Genomic DNA, 25,103 nt, shown 5'->3' on the forward strand with positions numbered 1-25,103 from the left:
TATCAACAAATTCTTCAGGATAATGTTCAAGCATCAGTCACAAAGTTGAAGTTCCGCAGGGGTTGGATATCCCAACAAGACAATGACCCAAAATATAATTCGAAATCTACAAAGGCATTCATGCAGAGGGAGACATACAATGTTCTGGAATGGCTGTCACAGTTCCCTGACTTGAATATCGTCGACAATCTATGGGATGATTTGAAGCAGGCTGTCCATGCTTGGCAGCCATCAAATTGAACTGAACTGGAGAGATTTTGTATGGAAGAATGGTCAGAAATACCTCCATCCAGAATCCAGACACTCATCAAAGGCTTTTTCATATGACTGTAAGTGACATGAACATGGAAGTACTGTATCTTAGCATAGAGCCCAGAAAAAGCCCCCAACAAGTGTCAGGATCCATCAACCTCATAGACATTTTGTCAAATGGTGGGTGTAGCAATGTGCCATCAGCGCATGCTCCCAACCGCTTAGTAGCTCAAGGCATTGTGGGTAATAAAACTTGAGTTTCGTCATTACTATCCAACACCAGAAATAATACACCCTGTACGGCCCCTAGTAGGGGTTTCTGTTACAGCACCTTGATTTATACACTGAAATAAATGTGTGGCTTGATTAGTCTGACTTAATGGCCCTCGTCATAAATAAAAATGTCACATTTTATTTAGATATTTTTAAACTAAGGCATTCACAATATAAGTGGCTTTCTCAGAGACACACAGTGAGTGAGTGAAGCAATGTACTTGTGGTATAAAGCCCAATTCCTTCCCACCTGGCCATACTGTCTTTCAAGTCGCAATGGATCCCAGACTACAGCAAGACTGCTCTATGCACCACTTAACATCAGTGTGTCAGGTTACACTGAAACCAGATTAGGTGGACTTTAATGGACGGATAGATGTGTCATGGCTGAGGAATCAGCATCCAAGGAAAGCTCATTTAAGGCTTTTCAAAGTGTTAAAGTTGAAGAATGGAGATAAATGTCATCAACTCCGAGAGGGAGAGGCAAGTTCATGGTACCACGTGAATGTGACCGAGAGAATAAAACTGAATTAAAAAAAAACAAAAAAACTAACTTTTACAAGTAGCAAAAATTTATAACGGGTGTTACAGTCTCAAATCAAATGTATGTTTGTATTATATAATAGTAATAATAATAGAAGCTCACTACTCAAAAGGTGGGGAGGATCTGTGATCAAACCGCAACCTCTTGACTTAACAGCAGCTGTTCTTACCTTTAAACCAGTCGTGCGATTGATAAAAGTGCTTCGGTTTTTACATATTGACAGCAACGTGTAAACTGAATACTTTCATTTTTTTTCTTCTATTATATTCTTGAATAAAGGCACCTTTTGTGAAAAGTGATTATGTGGATTTCAGTTTTCACACATTATACACTTCACGTCATTATTACTATAACATGGAAAAAGTTTCTGTTCTAGTTATGTGTTCAACATTTCTTGCCTCGAATTTCCTGTCATCCAACATTTACATAGATCGTTGTAGACCCAGAACACACATGAAATGTATGTATTCCAAATAACAATATATTATTTACCCTGTACAACTCCAGACACCTCACACTGAAATAAACAGACTTGAGCTGGGAGAACTTTAGCTGCATCGGTGGAGGAAATGGGATAGCAAGCTGCCTGCTGCCGGTGCTGATCGACACATTTGCAAAACAAAGACGCTGATGAGAAGGTGCAAAGGAATTTAAGGTGACCCGGGATTACGACTTTTTTCGTAGGCCTCAGGGATTCTAGTGTTAAGACTCAGACTTCTCAGTTATTTATTTTTCTCTTAATTAGCAGCCAAAATAGAATGAGAAACTAAACAAACCAACAGATGAGCAGCTAACCTGTGTCCATCATACGATATCTGAAAATGAAGAAAGGTGGTGGTCTGAGTAATATTGGATCTGCTCAGGTCCACCAACTATTTTGACGATGGTCTTTAAAAGAAGAGTAGAAACAGTTTCTGTGGCAGAATGAGAGCACCATCATGCTATGGAATTAAGTAACCGATTTAAATAACAAGAATCGGCTTTTAATTAAGAAACTGGTTGGAGTGAAATTGGATGGAGTTTGAAGCCCTGACTTAGTTAGTTATCTGTTGGCTCACTTCACATCTCATTTCTGTTTGGGTGGCATTTAAGGAAAAAAGAATCAATTTAAAGGACTTAGTCTTAAAAACCAAGCTATTAAAATGAAGGGAAAAGAAGTTAATTAGTAGCAAAAACTGGTCACTAATTAAGAGCAGGGTTAGAATGAAAACCTGCAGACATAGTAACACTGGAGACTCCCTGACTTCTAGGATCACTAAATCTTTTTCTCACAACATTTCTAAACAAAGACAAATGCCAAGATAATAAACATGCCAAGCTAATGTTTATGGGAAAGAAGTAAAAAGTATTAAATAAACAGAAGGGAACTCAAACTTCAGCAGATCTCTGGGCCTCTCTAAACTGTTGGTTTCCTCATTTACACGGCTGAGGTTTTGCACCTCCACACAATTCACCTTTTTTCAGCCATCATCTTTCTTTATACTCTGGCTCTTTTCAGCCTGCCAGTCAGTTAAGTGTTGTCACAGACTCTACATTTGTGAATTTGCATTAACCACAATTGTAGCTATGACAATGGGGTCACTGTTGGCTAAAAGGGGCCACTTGTAGTAGCTGAGACCAGCCCTTCAAAGGCTGGGTCACATGAGTAACCCACTCTAGACAGAGATAGGGTTAGAGATAGTGTGCCAAATTTTTTTAGTGGCCCATGTGCCACACTCCTAGCACTTCCACGTTGGCCTCCTTTTCCATCTTGTTAGGAGACTGAAAGTCAGGCATTCTACACTGAAATACCTGCCCATAGTGGTGTGATGGGGTATTGGTTATTAAAAGTGATTGCCAGGAATGGAGAGGATGATGTCCACTGACGATGTCCGTTCATACTTGCATTTCCCTTCTTTACATACCAACTGCACAGTTTTTTTCCCAACTAATTTCAGTTGAAAAGGTACTGCCAAAAATTATTAATGGATACTGAAATTTAAATTGTCCATGTGTCCTAACTGCTTAACTGGAGCTTCATTTTCGTACTGATCTTTATACTCCATACATTCTTGTGTACAATATATTTTAAGGGTTATGCCTGCTCTCCCCGTGTTGGTGTTGTTTTTCACCAAAGACTAGAGCTGTGCTATTGAACAGACTGGCATTTCACCATGGGGTAGGTGTGCCATACATTGCTCTGGGGTCCTGTTCAGGCTGGTTCCTGTCCATCACCTGATGTTACTCAGTTAATCCCTAAACAAGACTTAAACAGGACAAGCTTTTTAAATTAAATTAATGTTTTAGGATGAGATTAGGATGAGTTCTGGCAAAGGAGAAGTGGATATAAGTATATGTGCATGACTATGTTTGTGTAGGCCCTGTGATGGACTGGTGCCATCACCAACCAGACAGGACCTGGACAGGACAGGTTGATTTACAAAAAAATGAATGCAACTCTGCAATGTACTAAGTAAATTAAATAAAGAAATGATTGCTAGAAGAATGTGTGGGAATTGTGATGGACTGGTGACCAATGCTCAGGTTACAACTCCTAAATGGAACTGATGTGTTAAGAAAATGAATGGAGGGTTGCATGATGTCGCATAGCTCCTGTTTCACAAAAGCAGGGGACATTATGTGCCTCCTGCTATAAAGCCAGCAGAGGTATACACATCAATAAAGCTAATACTCACCACCTCTAAAATCATATTTCTGTTATGCAAATCTCTGATCAGACCTTCAGTAGATGTTCTGCACCCCTTGTGGGAATGCTAGGGATTGTAAAGTCAAGGAACTGGCTTCTGGACTTGCTAAGGCTGTCATGATTAGTCTTAGGTCTACTATTATTTTTCATATATTATCTGTGGATTTTCAGTATTACTAATTTTTAATATATGGATGCCACCATTTTGTATTATTTTTCGATGGATACAGCCATGTTGCCCTCATGGTTGCCGTCACACAATCTCTATGGGGCTGCTTGTGTCACAACCTTAGATGCTATTTAAGATGGTGGCATACAACCCCTGGTATTCTAGCTCTGGGATAATTTCAAAATTACAACAGTTTGCCTCACAATTATTTTTCAAACAGTTCGTGTTTTTGAACTTCTGACTTTGAAATGTTTGACTTTGATTTTGCTTAGCGTTTTTTTTTTTTTTTTTTTTTTTTGTCACATGTTTCAGCATTACTGACCTCAAATTTTGGCCCTATTTTCATGACTGTTCTTTTTTGGTTTTGTGTCTAACAACGTCTTCTCTCCTGCTCTATAAACGATTTTGTGCATTAGGCACACTTTTTCCCTTCTGCCACTAAAAATGGCAGCTTAACCATTTGTATAATGGGTAGTGAGGAGGTACTCAGCAGAGTTTCGTTTCACATACAGTTTTATGAAATTGCCTCTAAAATTACTGTTGTATCTGATTTTGTAATTGCAAAATGCAACACCAATAAAATGATGTTAAAGTTGTTTGGGGTGGAAAGCAAGGGACATTGATCCCTAAGGGATATTCCTGGATTGCCCTCCAATGGTGACACCACTTCTTCAATATTCTACGCGGTGCCATGCGCTCTCGTCGTACCTGTGCCTTGCCTGTCGGCAAATTTACGCCACTCTTCTACATCTCACTGTTTAGGTTGGAACTATTGTAGGTAACGTCAGCTGTGTAAACTGATCTGGACCAGATGCACCCAGACTGGTGGATTATAGTAAAGAAGAAGGACGTCTGAAGTAACTGGTAACAGGTAACTGTTCTCTATCTGCATTGGTCACAGTTTGTGAAATACAATTTAGTTTGACATTTTTTTTGCAAAGCAAAACCCCACAGATTTCTGCAAATTCAATGTCACTTGAATCCTTTCACTCACCTCTACCAATGGGCGATTCTCATTGACAAATCAGAAACACAGTTGCCTGCTTCCCTAGCACCCACAACATACCCACTACCATCTGCTCTGTGGAAGTGCAGTGGAGGTGCAGAACTTACAAAAAGACGGACGTCAGAAAAAGCTTGCTGTTTGTTCTTTTGGCCACTAGATGGCCTCAAAGCACAGCATGTAAACACTTGTGACATTCTGCCTCGCATTCCTCATCATATTCCTCTGTGACCACAGCATCATGTCTGCTTTCTGTTAAAGTTCAGAAGTAGTACTCAAGACACACATTATATCATTTTTATGCCTAATAAATTTGCTACTGAAAACTTAATAATACAATAAAATTAGGCATATGTGGGCGTGCTAATAGTGCTTTGAAGTGAAAATGACTAGAGACTCTGTTGCACTTACATGACAGATTTTGAGCGTAGACTTCTTAGACTGACTTGACAAGGGGATTCTTGATGTTCCTCCTCTGCCACTTACACATCTGCCATTTCACTTTTCTACAGGGCTTCCTTTAACTTGGACACTTCCTGATATATTATGTGTTGTTTCCTAGTGGATTTTACATGCTTGTGAGATCTTTATTCAAGACTCACATAAATCCCTCAACACAGAAAATAACACAGGGCCCCGGCAGAAAACAAATGTGAATCTTAAGAGGACTTGTTCTTGAATGTAAGCTAGACATTGCAGATAACTGTGTTCTTTATCATGTTCTTACATTAACAAGGAACTGCCTTGTCTCCTTCTCCCTGAACACCTCCAACTATAGCTCATGTCACTTGCAGAAATTATCTGATGATTTTGCACTTAAGGGGTGTATTGATAAGGGGGTTAAGACAGAGGAGAGGAGTCAGGGGGAGAACTTAGTCAGGGGGAGAAAGAATTGTCTTCAACTTCACATCAGTGAAACCAAGGAATTGGTTATTGACTTCCATCTTACCAAAGAGCCTCTACTGTATGTCCAGACACTATTGAGGGAGTGGATGTAGAGATGGTCCACTCCTATACGAGCACTTGGGGTCCACATTAATGACAGGATGAACTGGTCTCATAACACAGAGGAACTATATAAGAAAGGGCAGAGCAGGCTCTTCTTCCTTAGGGAACTGTGTTCTTTTAAAGTAGGTAGTGACATCCTTCATATCTTCTACAACTCTGTGATGACCAGTGCGATTTTCTACGCTGTGGTATACTGGGCTGGTAATATCACTTCAAGAGAGGACCACCGGATAAAACAAGCTAATTAAAAGGGCAAGCTCAGTGGTAGCAGAGAAGGAGAAAATGAAGAGAAAACTGAGTGCCTGTGAACAATGCTGCACATCTCCACTGTGGCACACCAACACTGAGGACTTTCAACCAACGAATCATTAAGCAGGAGTGTGTCAGCAAACACGACTGGGGGTCCTTTATGCTAACAGCAATACACCTGCATAAGGCTTCACTGGGACTGGGACTGCCAAGAAGGGTTTTCCTTCTTTTTAATTTCCTTCATTTTAAGTCATCTTATAATAGATAGATAGATAGATAGATACTATCTATCTATCTATCTATCTATCTATCTATCTATCTATCTATCTATCTATCTATCTATCTATCTATCTATCTATCTAGTGTCTTTTTCTGTACTGTATTACAGTAGTTATTCTAAGGAGACATGCATGTAAAAATTCCACTCTACTACCTGTATGTGCACATTACAATGATCCTCAATTTGAACAATAAACTGAGATTTGCAGCACATTACATTTTACGCCATGTCTGTGTACTGCTCTTGATTCAGTGCACTGACTGTAAAGAAACCATTTTGACTCATTTGTTTCACAGCCAGCGACACAAAGTATTAACAGTTTTAAGTCAACCAAATGCAACCGTTGGTAATTGAAAGAGAAACAGCTGAACGGCTCTCATTGACGATGCAGATACAAAACTACAAGGTATTAGGCACAAAATGAAAAGAAAATGAAAGCCAAAGTATCCATCTTTCTGGATTTGTTTGTAAAGGAGATCCAAGTTCCTGTCTTGGAAAATGCCCATGCTGGCAACTGTACGACAAGATTCAAAGGAGCGGCACAGGCTAGGGACTGTTTATGTGAACACGTAAAGGTGCCAGAATGAGAAAAAGGAATCTGTGTAATGTTTATAAGACCACCTCATGTTAATGATGAAGAGATGAAAGATAGTTAATTGAGGAGACGAGCTTTGTACAGAATATAGGCCACATGAACTGCAATAAGAGATGTAATGCCAATTTCTTCAGAAGTCATTTTTTTATATTTACATACAGTGCATCCAGAAAGTATTCACAGCGCATCATTTTTTCCACATTTTGTTATGTTACAGCCTTATTCCAAAATGGATTAAATTCATTTTTTTCCTCAGAATTCTGCACCCAACATCCCATAATGACAATGTGAAAAAAGTTTACTTGAGATTTTTGCAAATTTATTAAAAATAAAAAAACTGAGAAATCCCATGTACATAAGTATTCACAGCCTTTGCTCAATACTTTGTCGATGCCCCTTTGGCAGCAATTACAGCCTCAAGTCTTTTTGAATATGATGCCACAAGCTTGGCACACCTATCCTTGGCCAGTTTCGCCCATTCCTCTTTGCAGCACCTCTCAAGCTCCATCAGGCTGGATGGGAAGCGTCGGTGCACAGCCATTTTAAGATCTCTCCAGAGATGTTCAATCGGATTTAAGTCTGGGCTCTGGCTGGGCAACTCAAGGACATTCACAGAGTTGTCCTGAAGCCACTCCTTTGATATCTTGGCTGTGTGCTTAGGGTCGTTGTCCTGCTGAAAGATGATCCGTCGCCCAAGTCTGAGGTCAAAGCGATCTGGAGCAGGTTTTCATCCAGGATGTCTCTGTACATTGCTGCAGTCATCTTTCCCTTTATCCTGACTAGTCTCCCAGTTCCTGCCACTGAAAAAACATCCCCACAGCATGATGCTGCCACCACCATGCTTCACTGTAGGGATGGTGCCAGGTTTCCTCCAAACATGACACCTGGCATTCACACCAAAGAGTTCAATCTTTGTCTCATCAGACCAGAGAATTTTCTTTCTCATGGTCTGAGAGTTCTTCAGGTGCCTTTTGGCAAACTCCAGGCGGGCTGTCATGTGCCTTTTACTAAGGAGTGGCTTCCGTCTGGCCACTCTACAATACAGGCCTGATTGGTGGATTGCTGCAGAGATGGTTGTCCTTCTGGAAGGTTCTCCTCTCTCCAGAGAGGACCTCTGGAGCTCTGACAGAGTGACCATCGGGTTCTTGGTCAGGGTGAAGATCGGAGTACAGTATTACATTCTTAGTTCTGAATTGCAATCTGATTATTTGGATGGTTACCTGAAAAGTAACACTTGTTTTTGGTCGGCCATTCGTCAAACATCTGTCACGTCCTCTCAATTGCTGACATCCAAGGTTTCATCGCCGTAAGGGAAAGCGAAGGTGTGTATACTTGATGAGCCCACATTAGGACAAAACATGTGTTGTGTACTCTTTGTATTACTTGGCAGGTACTGTATCACATATCTGTGATCTTCTTCTCATAACTGAGAGGTTGCCTGATAGGTAACCATCCATATAATCAGATCACGATTCAGACCTATAAATAAATATATACAGTATACACTAGCTGTGTAAGCTCATGCTGTTAAAAGCCCGGGCTCCTAGAAACTATTGGAATCGTCAGAAAAAAAACTGAAATGCAGAGTTGGCAATTTCGTTTCGCGGAAGTGCTCGACCCCCTTATCAGCGGCTAAGCAAGTTTGTCCTTCATCGGTGGTTTCACTTTGGTGACAGAGTCGCTTTCTTTCAGCTTCATGCTGTAGCCTTGTACTTCATTCTTCTTCCATTAACTTGGGGCCGCCTTGCTGGCTCTTTGAGCTTCATGCTGTAACCTCGCACTTCTGGGCCGGACAGACAGGCACACACACTTCCACACGTAGACGTTTATATATAAGATATATACAGTATATATATATATATATATATATATATATATATATATATATATATATATATATATATATATATATATATATATATATATATATATACTGCGGTGGGTTGGCACCCTGCCCAGGATTGGTTCCTGCCTTGTGCCCTGTGTTGGCTGGGATTGGCTCCAGCAGACCCTCGTGACCCTGTGTTCGGATTCAGTATATATAGGGTTACAAGATGCCCAAAGCACTATACTCTTCTTTCCACAGTACATCCTAGTGCCATCTCTTGCCCACATAAATGACATTATGCAACAGAAAATTGGATTTATCAGACTGTGTGACCTTCTTCCACTGAACCAAGGTCCACTGCCAATGTTTGCCTATTCTTGGACACTCTGAATGGTCTGAGGTTAGTCATTCCCATGCACAGCTTGGTTTGATACACTGTGTGTCATGACGCATTACTGCCATAAGCCTCATTAAAATGATGTGCCACAGAAACCCTTCTGTCACTTAATATCAGATGGGATAGCCTTTGCAGACCTCTCGTATCAATAAGTATTGGCCACCCAATACCTGTCAGCATCCCACAGGCAATGCCAATTTGGAAATTCTTAGACTCAGTCATCCAGCCATAACTATTTGTCTCTTATCAAAATCACTCCAGTCTTTCCAGCCCATGTCTTCTGCATTCACTATGTTGACTATGAGTACCTAATGTCAGCTTACCATCTAATATGTCCCTTGAACTTGATATGTGCCATTGACATTATTATGAGACAGTTAACGTTATTCACTAAATATTGGAGTTGTGAGAATGTTTTGGCTCTTCAGTTTATTTACGAGATATACTGGATATTGTGATGTATGTGGACGGGGAACTTTCTAGAGATGGTTTATATATATATATATATATATATATATATATATATATACCCTTATATATAAATATATAAATGAATATTAATAAGGGGGCGGCACAGTGGCGCAGTGGGTAGCGCTGCTGCCTCACAGTTAGGAGACTGAGTTCACATCCCGGGTGGAGTTTGCATGTTCTCCCCGTGTCTGCGTGGGTTTCCTCCGGGTGCTCTGGTTTCCTCCCACAGTCCAAAGACATGCAGGTTAGGTGCATTGGCAATTCTAAATTGTCCCTAGTGTGTGCCCTGTGGTGGGCTGGCGCCCTGCCCGGGGTTTGTTTCTTGCCTTGCACCCTGTGTTGGTTGGGATTGGGTCCAGCAGACCCCAGTGACCTTGTAGTTAGGATATAGAGGGTTGGATAGTGGATGGATGGTTATTTATAAGGAGGTCTTGTTGCTCAGTGGGTACTTTTCAAACCAGCATTCTGAATTTGAATCCTCACTTGTTGTTTAAGTGGAGTATGGATGTTCTCCCCCTGTCTGAAAGTCAAGTCAAATTATATTGTAAAATACATACAACATGTCTAAAATGTGCAAGTATTGCACTTATTACACACTGTTTGTTGTATTACATAATTTATAATTCTCAAGATTGATTGATCAGTAGCCTTATGACTTGTGGGTAAAATCTGTCCCTGAATCTGCTGATGCAAATGCCAAGGTTCCTGTGCCACAAGGGCGGACTTGGGAAAAGCAGCTGTGCATAAAGGATGAGATCTTTAATTTTATTGTTTGCCATTTCCAGTCAGCCACTGTTGTATATGTATTGAACAGAAGGCAGCTGGGTGCCAAGTAGGTGCCATTGAGGATGGACTCCACTGTGCACCTATAAAAATGCATGAGAAAAGATGGAGAAGTGGACCTTGAGTGCTGAGGGTCATTGTGGAGAATGTGGTACTGCTAATCCACACATGCTGAGGTCTGTGGGTTATGAAGTCCGTAATCCAGTTGCAGAGGGTGGGCGCCGACTCCTAAATTGAGTAGATTGGTGGCCAGTTTTAATGATACAATAGTGTTAAATGCTGGGCTGTGGTTTAAAGCAGAACTCTGGCATAGCGTTTATTGTCCAGATGAGCAGGGATGGTCTGAAGTGCACATCATACGGCATCCTCTTTGCACCACTGGTGACAATATGCAAACTGGGGTTATGTGTTAACCAGTGTTCATGTGTTTTAGTATTGTTTTTGTTTTCTTTGTGTTATTATTTTTCATATTTTGATGTTATTTATGTCGGTTTTCTTTACTGTTGGTTAATTATGTACTGACTCTTTAAATTTACTTATGTTCCTTACTCGTTGTGAGTGGAGCCCCAGGAGGTCGGCATTCCCATGCCCTCACTCCAGCTATTTAATTTGGCTGAGAAGGCTCTGGAGCAGAAGATCATTGGTTTGGTTGCACTATTTATAAGTACTTTTGTTATGTTTGTATTTTTTTTTTAATTATACTCACCCTTTTCTTCTGGATTATGTTCTTCTGGGACTTGTTTGCTGGAGGACAGCCCTTTGGGCAACACCTTGTGTTTCTTTTTGTTCTGCGAAACATTTTCCTGAATTTTCTTTCTTTTTTTTTTGTAACTAAATCTTGGGCTTATAAAGATCCTTCATTGCCCTTTTTCTTCACAAGCCGGGAGTGTCCGTTTATCCTTCTCCTTTGTTGGACTATTTTTTTATGTTGCTTTGCCAGATACACATTTTTGGGACCTGCTGTGTGAGAAGCCAGCAGATGACTGTCCTTCATTTTTGTGTATTTTTGGAGGCCTCGACCCATTTTGCTGTTCTTAAGACTCCATTTAATTATTTTGGAGGTGATCATGGGGTTTTCTACAGCCACTCCATTTTTTTTCATATTAATGGGTAATTCCAAGTTGGAACTATGTGAGTGTGTGTAGGTGAGTAAGGCCTGTGATAGACTTGTGTCCTATTCTTGTCTCATGTATAGGGGTTCTTTCAAAACTTCACGCATCCAGCTCTGGAACGTTTTTACCACTTTGAATTTCGTTGTGCCTCTTCTTTTGCAAAGACCAATTTCTAATTTGTGTGTTCTGATCTCTGCCTGATTTTGGACCAAACGTTTATGTAGGGAAATGGTAAGTTCTCCTTCACCGACAAATAAGCACTACCCATGCAAATTTAGAATTATTTAGGAATTACTTTCATTGTCTTGACTCCAATAGCATAAAAAATAACATTTTTGAAGGTAATTTAGATTATGAAATAAAACTATACACACTGTAAAACACAACTAGTAAACCTAAAGGAAAAGTGAGCTACAAATTAGCAGCCGTACAACAAGCCCACAAAGACACGCTGCCCTAATTATAAAACACATCTAGCAGGAGCATCTACCTAACTTATACTAGCTCCTCATGAGCAAAGGCAAAGTGTAGAAACAATAGGGAGAAAAGTAATATCACTGCCAAAAGATAATTGTGATGAGATTCTGGATTTATTGTGAGTGACGAAGGACCATTAGAAAATAACTTAAACCAGGCATGGATCAGAGTAAAATAAGCAAACAAACAAAAAAAAAAAGATCAAAAAATATTATGGGCAAACAAAGCACCAGGGCAAACCAGAAAATTAAAGTCAAAGTCCAAAAGTTGATTCAAATTGAAATGAACATAGCACTTGGATTACTTAGAATTGAAGCTGTTGTTCATTTTGATCCAACTAAAGGATTACATTAACTTACGCCATGGCTGCATTTATTACGGTGGTTCTGGTGATGCTACAATGTGACAAATGTCACAGTCACATGACTCATATCTCTCTCTCTATATATATATATATTTATAAAATCCAACATCTGTCTGTCTTTCTGTATGTCTGTCCGCTTTTCACAAGAGAACTACTTAACGGATTTAGTTCGTTTTTTTTCTATAATTTGCTTGAACATTCTGGTTGATTTTACGACTTCTCTCATTGCACTACGTATCATAGTTTGCTTGCAGAACCGATTTATTTGCACAAATCCGAGAGAGACGCAGCAGGCTGAGAGGAAGGGGGCAGGTATCTCCTTACTCGTATGCCAGCCTTGGAGCATGTACCTTACCTCCGCTAGCTAGCGAACGAGAGAACTACTTAACAGATTTAGAGCGGGTTTTTTTCTAGAAGTTGCTTGAACATTCCGGTTGATTTTGCGACCTCTCTCATTGCGCTATGTATCATAGTATGCTTGCAGGAGCGATATATTCATGCTAACTAACCCGAGAGACATGCAGTGGGCCGAGGGAAGGGGGAGGCGTGACGTCAGGAGTGGGGAGCCAGGTGGGACCCTCCTCACTGTCCTGTTTCACTACTATGTGGGCGAAGCCATGGGGATGGCTAGTAATAAATAAATAAATGGGAAAAATAAAATAAATACGATTTTTTTTCCAAATAATAAACAATAAACCTTGTGCTTATAAATGTGTATTACAATATAAATATTTAAAAACCTGAAAACATAGGGTGCGTACAATCGATAAGTAAAGGAATTTGAATTGGTGAAGCTCATACAAATAAAACATCAATAAAACTTAACTGCAACATTTCGACTCCCTACGTGTAGTCCTTTGAGATATCTCTTCAACCAAAAGGTTTTATGGTTTGCTTTCTTTGAAAGACACGTTTTGATATTTTGGGGCATTAAAGTTACTTTTAGAGGCTTCACGATTTTCCGACCTGAGCGGGTTGAAGCGGGCCAGTAGAACTGGGGTTAGCCCACTGGGGTGAGGCCTTTCTGAGGTCTCACATTCCCTTCTCAGTCTGGTTCTGATTCAAATTCAGAACAACAGTAATGTCTATGATGATGTGGTAAATAAGCATCTCCACGGTCATGTGAATGACCGAATGATTTGCCGGAGATGCGACAGATTATGTGCATTATGGAAAAAAAAATACTCAGGTAAGTAACGTGAATATGAGAGCTTATTTCTTGATTTCCACCTCAACAACCTTTTTTTTATAGAGTTTCACCTGTAAAACAAATGTTAGTGTCAGTTTTGCAAAGCTGTATGTGAATCAAAACTTGCCTGTTTTGCTCATCACTGGTGGCTACCGTGAAAAATATGCAAACAAAAATGGCATTGTGACAAATTCAAAAAATTGAACAGTATTAGTAAAAATAACAGTAAAACCCAAAATAAGGAATACAGAAATAATCTGTAATATCAAAATCATGATTTACAATGATGACATTAAAGAAGAAAGGTAAAACTGTATTAAAATACAAGTGGAGTTTAAGCACAGTAGTCTTATTTGCAGACACCACATGATGCTGACACGTGACGCTGAACCAATCACACTCCTACCTTTTCAGTTTTCTTCTCTTCTCCTTTTGGCAAGGTGGGAGAATTGTTGGCTGGAGCGAGAGAAGGTAAGCATTGGTGCAGCGGTCCATTGATGGTCTCTCCATTCAAGTTTGCTGCACTCACATTGGGTGGGGTGATAGCAGCAGCGGCCGAGGTCAGTGGAATAATGGGTCGGGCACAAAGGGTCCCTGACGTACTAGGGGTTGGCGGCTGGTGCACATGCTGAGGAGATAGCATTGTGTGTGGTCGAACCACAGTCACTGGGGAGCGAGATGGTGAGCTCTGCGTTCGCAGTGGTGGGACGGTCGCCGTGGGCCGCTCCGGTGTCTGGGCTTGAGGGTGCACTGAAACTGGAAGAAAAAAGAAAACAGACCCTCATTAGTTCACATGTGATCTCCTAGAAGACAAAAGTGACAGGCAAGGAGTCATTTTCTGACCCAGAACGGGGCAAAAGGCAGGAACAAAATCTGGACAGGACACCATGGTGAACAGACGCACACACACTAGGGCCAATTTAGCATCGCTAATTTACCTAGCCTGCATGTCTTTAGAAAGGGGAAGGAAACCAGACCACCTAGTGGAAACTCACACAGACATGGGGAGAACATGTAGACTCCACATAGGATACAAACCCTGGTCTTCTTACTGCGAGGCAGCAGCACTAACACTTTACTAACCCTGGCAAGATGTGTTCAGTGAAAATATTTGAATTATTCTGAGTCTTCACCCGATGGTTAGTGATGCTGCTGCCCCCTGGATTCCTCTTCCTAGGTTTAAATCCCATGCCTGGTCATCGTCTGAATGGAGTTTACACACTATTTTCCATTGAAGACCCCATTTTTTCCTTCACTTATCCAACCACGAGCAGATAATGTTCACCCCTTTCGGCTCTGGATTTTCTGTTTTTATGGGAAAAATGATTTTGTGAGATATTCTACCTTTGGGGTGTCTAGGAAGCTCAAAAATGAAAAAAACAAAAAAATGATCACTATTATTATACAGTAGCTGCCAATTATTTCAATACTACTTGTTTCACTTCTGTGTTTCGCGGAATGTATGCCAGTCTCTCCAGTCTGCCCTAAAAGTAGCACGCCCGGTTCCAATGGCTGCAAACATACCTGTGCATTACAAAAATGGCTGCATATTTATGTACTACTAATAGGATGTCAGGGCTGAAAGGGTTAATTAGTGAATCTACGCTCTCTATAATGGTACATGAATGTGCCCTATGATGTACTGGGTTACCTTACTGTAAGTCTTCAGTCCCCCACACCCCTGAACTGGACTAACCTAGTATGTGTTTCACCTTTAATACAACTCACCTCAGTTTCTTTGCTAATTTCTACTTTGCTCTTCTGATGTCAGAATGCCGCAGACTGTGCCAACATGAGTAGGCTTTTTGGCCCACAGAAGCAACGTCTGACAAGGTTTGCCTTGCTTTCCCTATCCTTCAAAAGGCACGCTGCATAAATCAATGAATCAACCCAGCCACCTCTTCACAACTTTCAGAATGTCTGCCTCCACAACAGGGCACGGTGTTCAATTAACAGGCCAGAAGAATGAGTAACTAATCCATCATTGTGCCGAGGCTATGAACATAGTCATCAGTTTAGGAAAGCGCGCTGTCAGCAGAACTTTAACTTCCAGAGAAATTAATATTAGAAATCATAATAGGTGTTCTGGCATCCAGTCCAGGGATCACTGTCACATGTACAGAATACTGTGAAATGCTAACCTGTGCGGCCTTGTGTGATCGCTGAACTGCATCAAGCAGGTCTGCAAAGGTTATACTATATATGCAAAGTTGGTACTCAGTCTAGGGTTGCCCCTTAACAAGGCTTTGACCCTTATGACCATGAATTGGATTAAGAGAATGTGAAAATATTATATTAGAGTTAGTCTGTCCTCCAGCCCAGGTTCTTATACCCAATGTTGCTATAATAGGCTTTTTCCTATATGATGAATTGGATTAACCCCTTTTTAAAACGTGTGAGTACGGGTCCGAACACCATCAGACAAACACCAGCACTTTACAAAACACACGTTTATTTAAATTAATAAAGTCCTCACAGCACACAGTGCTCCCGCACCAATCACCCTCAACACGGGCCTCTCCCAATGCCCTCTTCAGGCCGCCTCCAGACTGCTGTCAATGTCCTGCTTCACTGACAGACTGAGAAGATCGTTCCTCCCCCACACTATGTGACTCTTCAATTCCACCCTTCGGGGGGTAAACGTTAACATTATTCAAAGTTATTGTCTGTCTGTATACCTGCATTGTTATCATTCTTTAATTTAATATTTTCTTGATCAGTATGCTGCTGCTGGAGTATGTGAATTTCCCCTTGGGATTAATAAAGTATCTATCTATCTATCTATCTATCTATCTATCTATCTATCTATCTATCTATCTATCTATCTATCTATCTATCTATCTATCTATCTATCTATCTATCTATTAAATAGTGCCTTATCTATCTATCTATCTATCTATCTATCTATCTATCTATCTATCTATCTATCTATCTATCTATCTATCTATCTATCTATCTATCTAAAGCTTTTCTTTTTATTTCCTGCCTCACCTCCAGCGCAGCCTGAGCAGGCTCTGGACCTTGTGATCCCTGAACAGGACTACGGTGAAATAACAGTTACTGATAAGGGTCAGCAGATAACCGAGAAAGCCCAGGCTTTAAAAAATGAACACAACAGCACTCTCTAGTGGTTAAACTACTGACTGGTCACTCCCAGAGTGCCACATCTTTAACTTTTTCTTCCCTGATTTGGGATCTTTCATTAATCTTTTGTCATGCATGGGCACCTCAGGATCACCTTCCAGGCTGGAACGAGGTATGCAGTAACCTACCGGGACAGGAGGGGGCACCAAAGCTAACCATATCTTTTCTTTTCTCCTCCCTAGGTGGACTCAGCCACACCTCCATTTGAGTAAGCCATGCCCCTCAAGGCTGGGATGGTATAAAGCTGGGGGCTTTGTTCCGCACATATGAGCTTCACGATGCATACCCAGTAGAAAAAAAGTTTAGAGTGTAGAAAAACGTTTGAGGCTAAAAGAGCTTACATCAAGCCTGTTTTTCAGTTGCACCACTGCTCACTTCTATCCATTCTATTTTTTGGACAATTGCACTAAAACTATTAACTATGCTTGGTTGGCACATCGGATTTTCTTTGGTTCTCCTAGTTCTTACTTACCGCCTCTACCCTCCACACTGTATACATTGTCGCAGGTGGCTTGGGGGCGATCCGGCCGGGACATCCTGGAGGACTCGCTTTGTTGGGGACCTGCCTTCGTGGGACGGGCCACTTTGTTGGACGGATCTTTGCTGGCGATGGGGCACTGTCACAGCTGGCGGAGGCTACCGAGGCACAAGTAGCTCCAACCAAAGGGGCACAGAAACTTCGGAGGGGGTGCCGAAAGAGTAGGCCCCGGGGTGCCGGTAGGAGTCTCCGCCCCTGTTTCTGTTCTTTGTTTAGCAAGACTGGACCCTGGAGCTTAGAGAATAGGACCCACTTCGGGGTCGAGCTGCCCTCGTGGGACGAGCTGCTTCACCCGACGGGTCTTCTCTGGCGGTGGGGCAGTGTCGCAGGTGGCTGGGTGGGCGACCTGGCTGGGACGCCCCGGAGGACCGGAAGAGGGCTTACGCCTTCCCCAGACCACGTGGGGGTGACCGGCCTGGAGGCTATGAGGATAACCGCCAGGGGGCGCCCCAATGCCTTGGGAGCCCTGGACCTCAGCACTTCCGCCAAACCCAGAAGTGCTGGGGGGAAGAGGATTGGGGACATCCGGAGTGTTTCTGGGGAGTGCCAATGGAAGATTGTCAGGAAGCACCTGGAGCACATCCGGGTGAGGATAAAATGGGCTGCCTCCCTTCATTCAGGACTTGAGTCGGGTGGAAGAAGGACAAGGTCTGGGAGGAGGCAAGGAGGCAGCCTGAAGAGAGAGAAGGCATTGTTGTTGTTGGCCAGGACTTTGGAGACTTGGGGACTGTGGAGCACTGATTGTAAATATGGATCTTGTAAATAAACATGTGTGGGGTGATTTAAACGTGTCTGCCTGTCTGTGTCCGGGTCACGTTCCACAATATGAATCTGCCCTTTGGAGGACTGGCACCTCATTCAGTGCCCATTGCTGCAAGATCATGTTTTGGATCTCACACCCACCTTACTGCTCTTGCCTTCTCTCTTCCGATTATAGTAGTGAACACCAAACACCTCATTACACTCAGTGAATGCACCCCACCGACCAGCAAGGCGAATGCAAATCCCCCCTTCAGCAAAAGAGCGCAAGCCGAACTCAAAGAGCGGGGATTTGCATTGCTAATGGCTGAGCTTAAGTGTGGAGAGTGCAGATTTCAAATCAGAGTTGAGAAAAGCATCAAACAGCTCCAGCATTAAGGCAAAAGTAAATCTTCAGGAAAGCAGGCAGAAAGCAGGATGCAGCCACCAGCAATCACGTACAACCAGCTTCAAACGGAGGTGGAAAAAATGATGAGCAGAAAAATTTAAGGATAAGCTAAATTAGCCACATTTAATTCCCGTCTTTTACTTAGTGAATGATGAGGTTTATGAGGTTTGGTTTCCTAGTAAAACTGTTCAGCACTAGAGACGTGGATTCAACTCCCACCCATTCCTGTACGGAGAATCTGTGTTCTCCCCATGTCCAGGTGGGTTTCAATAAGAACTTCACGTTCATCCAGCATCCCAAACACAAGCAGGTGAGGTCGAGTTGAAAGTCAAAATTGACCTGTTGTGAGCAAGACTGACTATGTGTGGGAATGGGAGTACAATACAATGCAATACAATACAATACAATACAATACAAATTTATTTTTTGAATAGCCCAAAATCACACAAGAAGTGCGGCAGTGGGCTTTAAGAGGCCCTGCCTTTTGACAGCCCCCCAGCCTTGACTCTCTAAGGAGACAAGAAAAAAATCCATTAGGGAAAAAATGGAAGAAACCTTGGGAAAGGCAGTTCAAAGAGAGACCCCTGTCCAGGTAGGTTGGGTGTGCAGTGGGTGTCAAAAAAAAATGGGGTCAATACAATACAATATACAGAACAGAACACAAGTCATCCTCAATACAATATGATAATGCAATAGAAATATTACAAGTACAGAGCAGAATTCAACAGTAGATGATATCACATAACACGATTTGGATTTGTTCAGAGTCCTGGAGACCTTGGCCATCAGGATCTGTCCGATTATCAACAGCGTCCTGTATGGGATTAGTACCTGCCTTGTGTCCAGTTCTGCCAGGATAAGACCATCTACTCAATGAACCTAAAGTGAAAGAAGCAGGTTTAGGAAATGAATGAAAAAACCATCCATCCATTTTCTTAACCTGTAGGGCATGGTTACAAGGAAAATGCAGCCTACCTTGGCAAATACTGGGTGCAAAGCAGGATCAACATCTGTACAGGGCAGCAGTCCATCGCATTGTGGAAACACACACCTTCAGACCCCTTCAGATTTTTCATATTTTGCTATGTTGCAGTCTTGTGCTATAATCATTTGTATTTATTTTTTCTGCACACCAAGCAACACTCAGTACCCAAGAATGGCAAACCAGTAACTGGATTTTGGATATTTGTGCCGACTTATTAGAACACAGCAAGATGCAGAGGACAGGAAGATATGGAAAAAGATGATCCGCTGTGGCAACCCCTAATGGGAGCAGCCGAAAGAAGAAGAAGATTAGAAATAAAAATCTGAATGATCTCATTGACACAAGTATTCAGATCTATCTATCTATCTATCTATCTATCTATCTATCTATCTATCTATCTATCTATCTATCTATCTATCTATCTATCTATCTATCTATCTATCTATCATTACCTCCAGGGGGCACCACCGAGCCCCAAACTCCAGACATAACTACACAAACAACAGTCCCGGGTGCAAATAAACATTTTTTATTTACAAAAAATACCTCTAAGAGATTGCTTCCTTTTAATGCAGCCCAATACAGCGCAGCAAAACAAACCTTTTTTTCTTCTTTCTCCTCGACTCCTCCCAGGCGAGTGCTGTCCAACTCCTTTCCTGACTCTGACTCGCCTGGCTGAGATCGAGCAGCTTCTTTTATCTATGACTCTGTGCTAGGGCATGGCCCATTGGAAGCACTTCCGAGTCAAATGGAGGGACTATGAATCCCAACAGCTGCCCCTGGAGGCCTTAACAGGGTGGCCCCACAGGGCTACAGATCCCAGCAGGCCCTGGGGTGTCTGTGCGGGAATCCCAACTCTGAGATACTGCCATGTGGAGTAATGGGGAAGAAAATATTCAGCAGTGTTCATCTCCCCCAGTCCTTCCATTGTACTGGCTTTACAGCCATCTATCTATCTATCTATCTATCTATCTATCTATCTATCTATCTATCTATCTATCTATCTATCTATCTATCTATCTATCTATCTATTACAATATGCAAGCTTTCGAGGCAACTCAGCCTTGCATATTGTAATCTTTTTAGTTAGCCAATAAAAGGTGTCATTTTACTTGACTTCTCACTACATTCATAATGGCTAACACAGTACAACACCTTAGTACTACTTTTACTGACATTAACTTTCATTTGCCACAAATCTGCCCAAGCCTGTATGCTGTCCTAATCCCTCTTTAATGATTTAATGGATTTCAGATTATCTGCCAATCTACCTATCTTGGTATCATCTGCAAACTTAACCAGCTTGTTACTTATATTCCTATCCAAATCATTTATAGATATTAAAAATAGCAGCAGCCCTAGCACTGACCCCTGAGGATCCCCACTCGTAACATCAGCCAATTCTGATGAGGTTCCTCACATCATCACCCTCTGCTTTCTGTGTCTGAGCCAATTCTGCACCAGTCCACAAACATCACCCTGAACTCCTACTTCTTTGAGTTTGACGCCCAACCTGTAATGTAGCACCTTATCAAATGCTTTCTGTAAGTCCAGATAAATAATATCATAAGCTCCACTTTGATCATATCCTTTTGTTGCCTCCTCATAGAATTCCAGCATGTTAGTAAAACATGACCTCCCTCTGAACCCATGCTGACTGTTCAGAATAACTCCTGTCCTTGTCAGATGTTGCTCAATCTTATCCTTAATAGTTCCTTCCATTAGTTTTCCTGTGATGCATGTTAAGCTTACTGGCCTGTAGTTGCTTGGATCTGCCCTGTCACCCTTTTTATATAATGGGATGATATTTGTCATTTTCCAGTCTTTCGGAATCTCTCCAGTGCGCAGTGACTTCCTAAAAATATGTGTCAAGGGTTTATATATGTACTCACTAGCCTCCTTAAGAACATGAGGATAAATATTATCAAGTTTTGGTGATTTGTTTGTTGTTGTTGTTGTTATTGTTGTAAGAGAGAAAGGGAGAAAGAAGGAAAAGTCGATTCTGATTCTGGTTTTATTCTTGGTTTTAGATTTGGATTTATTTATTATTATTATTTATTTATTGGAGTTATTTTAACTTTATAGGCGGAGTGGTGGCTCTGAGGCTAGGGATCTGCACTGGCAATCGGAAGGTTGCCGGTTTGAATCCCGTAAATGCCAAAAGGGACTCTGCTCTGTTGGGCCCTTAAGCAAGGCCCTTAACCTGCAATTGCTGAGCGCTTTGAGGAATGAGAAAAGCGCTATATAAATGCAAAAAATTATTATTAAAAAAAAAAAATTATTATTCCTCATAATTACACTGCTTTTACAGATTATTTACTCAAAATCATTTTGCACCGACATTTGTTTTGGGCACTTTGGATTGTTTGAATAAAAGAATCTTTGCACTTTTTTTTCACTGTTCCTTGCTGTCTGAGTTCTCATTGTCCTAGTAATCTCGGTTCCTGACTCTTGATGAGGAAACACACAGAGCTGCAGGCACCAGGAGCCTTAAACACTCTCATTAGATAAACTGCTTCTCAAAACTCTTTGGTGTGACATGGCTTACATTTCAAGCAGGCCCCACTGGTAGGCTTATTTATGTTGGTTTTGACTTCACATTAACCCTGACTTTCAAATTTAATTTTGTCTTTTTGATTCCTGATTGCCTAGTTTGGCTTGATCGTACAGTTTTAAATCTTTGTTTTCTTGATCACCTCCTGGTATTTTAAAGTACTCACACTAATCCTTCAGCACATCATTGTGTTCTTAACAGATTTATTTAATTGCTGTTCTGCTGGCACCATTTTGTATTTTGTTTTGTGTACAATCACTGACATTTTGTGACTGTCTTTGCCTGGTTGCAGTCCTGTTGCTATGCTTGTTGCCAATCACAGTGCACATTATGTTATCGTGCTACACCTATTTAAGATGGTGGCTCTCAATAGTGTGTTTATCAACAGTTGGAATCTCTTAAAAAACACAGAAAACTTTGTAGTGTGTCAGTTAAGGAAAAAAAATTGTTTACAGGATTTTTGCAACATTTTTCAACTTTGTTTTTTGAGGTTTTAGTTTTGGATTTTTCTGGTTAGTAATAATAATAGTAATACATTTTATTTAATGAAAAGCCAGCTTTTCCTTTGCTCAGATTCAGTTTGCTCAACAATTCTTTTCTCCATTTCCCACTACTTTCTGGCTCAAATTATATTCTGTACACCCGCCTCGTCTCACATTGTCTTCACCACACTAGCACTTGAAAATTATTTTACTGTCTTTGTTCATTTGTCCTTCACTATCTGTCTTGCTCTCTGTTTCAAATATCTTAATAGCCATCCAAATAAAATTCGATGTGCCAGCACTCTGCCCTCAGCTCAAAAAAAATAAAATAAAATAAAATAACAATAATAATTTCTTATAGCTTGCCATCAATCACCAAACTCTGTGCTGTTGGGAGATTGAATACACAGATATTATTAAATCATCCAAGGTCACTTCTCCATTTGCAGCAACAATGAATAGTAAACCTACACATAAAAGCAGCAAGGCAGATGACACCAGCCTGTGCTAAGAGAAACATAACAGGACATTAATACAGCATATGCTGTGGGTACTGGGAGGCACAATGGCACAGGGGCTGGCACTGCTGCCCCACAGATTCAGCATCCAAGTTTCATCCTCACCACTGTCTCTATGGAGTCTGCATGTGCCCCCCATGTCTGTCTTTCAGGTACCCTTGTTATATCTTAAGCTGAAGTTATTCATTTTTCAAGGTGACTTGACCACCAGGCCTTGAAGGAGGAAAACGTTTCCACGGCATTACAGAGTGAATCAAAATTATGTTAACATTTGAATGGTGGAAACAATTTATTCACAAATCATACTTCAAATGTGCAAGATGATTTACAGGAATGTCTCAACCTGTCCGCCATCATGCTTAACACACAAAACCCAACGAGCCACAGTACCATTCAAAGCCCGGACACACATTTCACAGGGAACAGATGATACCACAGTCTGTATTCTTTCCTTCAGGTCATTGAGATCATAAATTTTCTTGCTACACACACGCTCCTTCACTGTACCCCATAACCAAAAATCACAGGGTGTCAAATCAGGAGAGTGTGGAGGCCATGACAATGGTCCACCACGACCTATCCATCAATCTGGAAAGGTATGGTCCAATATAAAAATAATCCATTAGTGTTAACATAATTTTGACTCATCCTGTATTATTATTATTATTATTATTATCACTACCCACCTCTCAGAGCACTAACGCATGCCTGTGCATTTACCAGTGGCCAACCAGACCTCTTGGGCTTTGAACTCAGCTTGTTGTTCAACTGAGGAATCGTTGGAGTATGCGAGCCATGCCAAGGATTGCGATTTCATTAATACTGACTCTACACAGGAGTTTGTCCATCTGCTCTTGGAACCCGGTCTTGATGGTTCCCAGTGCATCTACGACTACTGGAGCCACTCTTGTCCTCGTGTTCCACTTGCATCTGACTTTGATCTCAGTGTCTTTATACTTGATGATCTTCTCCGTCTCCTTGCTCAGGATGTTGTTGTCATCCGGGAATGACACATCAATGAAGACAAATGACTAGCTCTTCCTGTCATGAAACATGATGTCCAGCCTATTGGCGGTGATGGTATGGCCTGTGGGAATGGTCTTGTCCCATATCATGACACAGTCTCCAGTGTCTGGTTTATTCTCGTTCCACTTGTCCATTGTTGGCATAGTGTTGGCATAGTGTCCAATGCAGGTATATACCGACCTGGGTCAAGATACTACTTATGGGCCAGTATGGCATCTGGACACTATGTGGCTGATGGTCTCCACAGCTTCAGTACACAGATAGAATTTGCTGATGACTAATTGTTATTATTTGTTCAGAAGACACCTTTATTTAAGACAACTTACAAAACAAGTTATACGCAAGAGTGAATAGAAGGTGCAAACATCAAAAGGGACAGAGAACAAGTAAAAAAAGAAAATAAGTAAGAGGGCATAGTATTACTACTAAAAAGTTATACCTACAACTAGACTAAGACCAACATCAGGATCTGAAGCTCTCTGTCAATACAACAACAGTTGTCCCGTAGGAGAAACACTAAGCTGTTCCAAAATATTTAATGAAAAGGTATGTCTTCAAAAGATACCTAAACATGAATGAATTGGCTGAAGCTTGAAATAGGCAAAGAGAAATCATATCACAGCTTTGGAGCAACAACAGAGATGCATTGTTGGAGAGGAGGAGGAAGTCATTAGATTGGCACAGTCAGAACAGAGATGTCTTGAGGGGACAAAGTGAGAAAATAAAGATTGATGATATTGAGGAGCACAGCCATTCAGGGAAGCATAGATCTTGGCAAGAGTTTTGAACTGGAGCCTGGCAGCAATAAGTAGCCAGTGAAGAAACCAAAGCAAAGGGATGGGAGGAGTGAAATGAGGAGCAGAGAATGCCAGTCGTGCAGCTGCATTCTGGAGGAGGTGGAGAGGTCAGATAGAAGTTGAAAGAAAGAAGCCCACCCAAGAGAGAGTTGCAATAGTCTAACTGAGAGAGAATCAGTGCCTGAACAAGGAGTTGTGTGACATCATTAGTGAGGAATTTTATGAAGAAAGA

General features: G+C 41.3%; 1 protein-coding gene across 1 annotated transcript in view; it reads right to left on the reverse strand.

Annotated features, from left to right (window-relative positions):
- The window catches only part of LOC127527571 (E3 ubiquitin-protein ligase SH3RF3-like), a 154,760-nt gene that overhangs the window by 42,435 nt on the left and 87,222 nt on the right, over nucleotides 1-25,103 (reverse strand). Inside the window, exon 6 of the mRNA XM_051926672.1 lies at nucleotides 14,087-14,436. Coding sequence (XP_051782632.1) covers nucleotides 14,087-14,436 — 350 coding nt within the window. The remainder of the gene's footprint in view (nucleotides 1-14,086; nucleotides 14,437-25,103) is intronic.

This window comes from Erpetoichthys calabaricus, chromosome 4, assembly GCF_900747795.2.
Source record: "Erpetoichthys calabaricus chromosome 4, fErpCal1.3, whole genome shotgun sequence".
Classification (NCBI taxonomy): domain Eukaryota; kingdom Metazoa; phylum Chordata; class Cladistia; order Polypteriformes; family Polypteridae; genus Erpetoichthys; species Erpetoichthys calabaricus.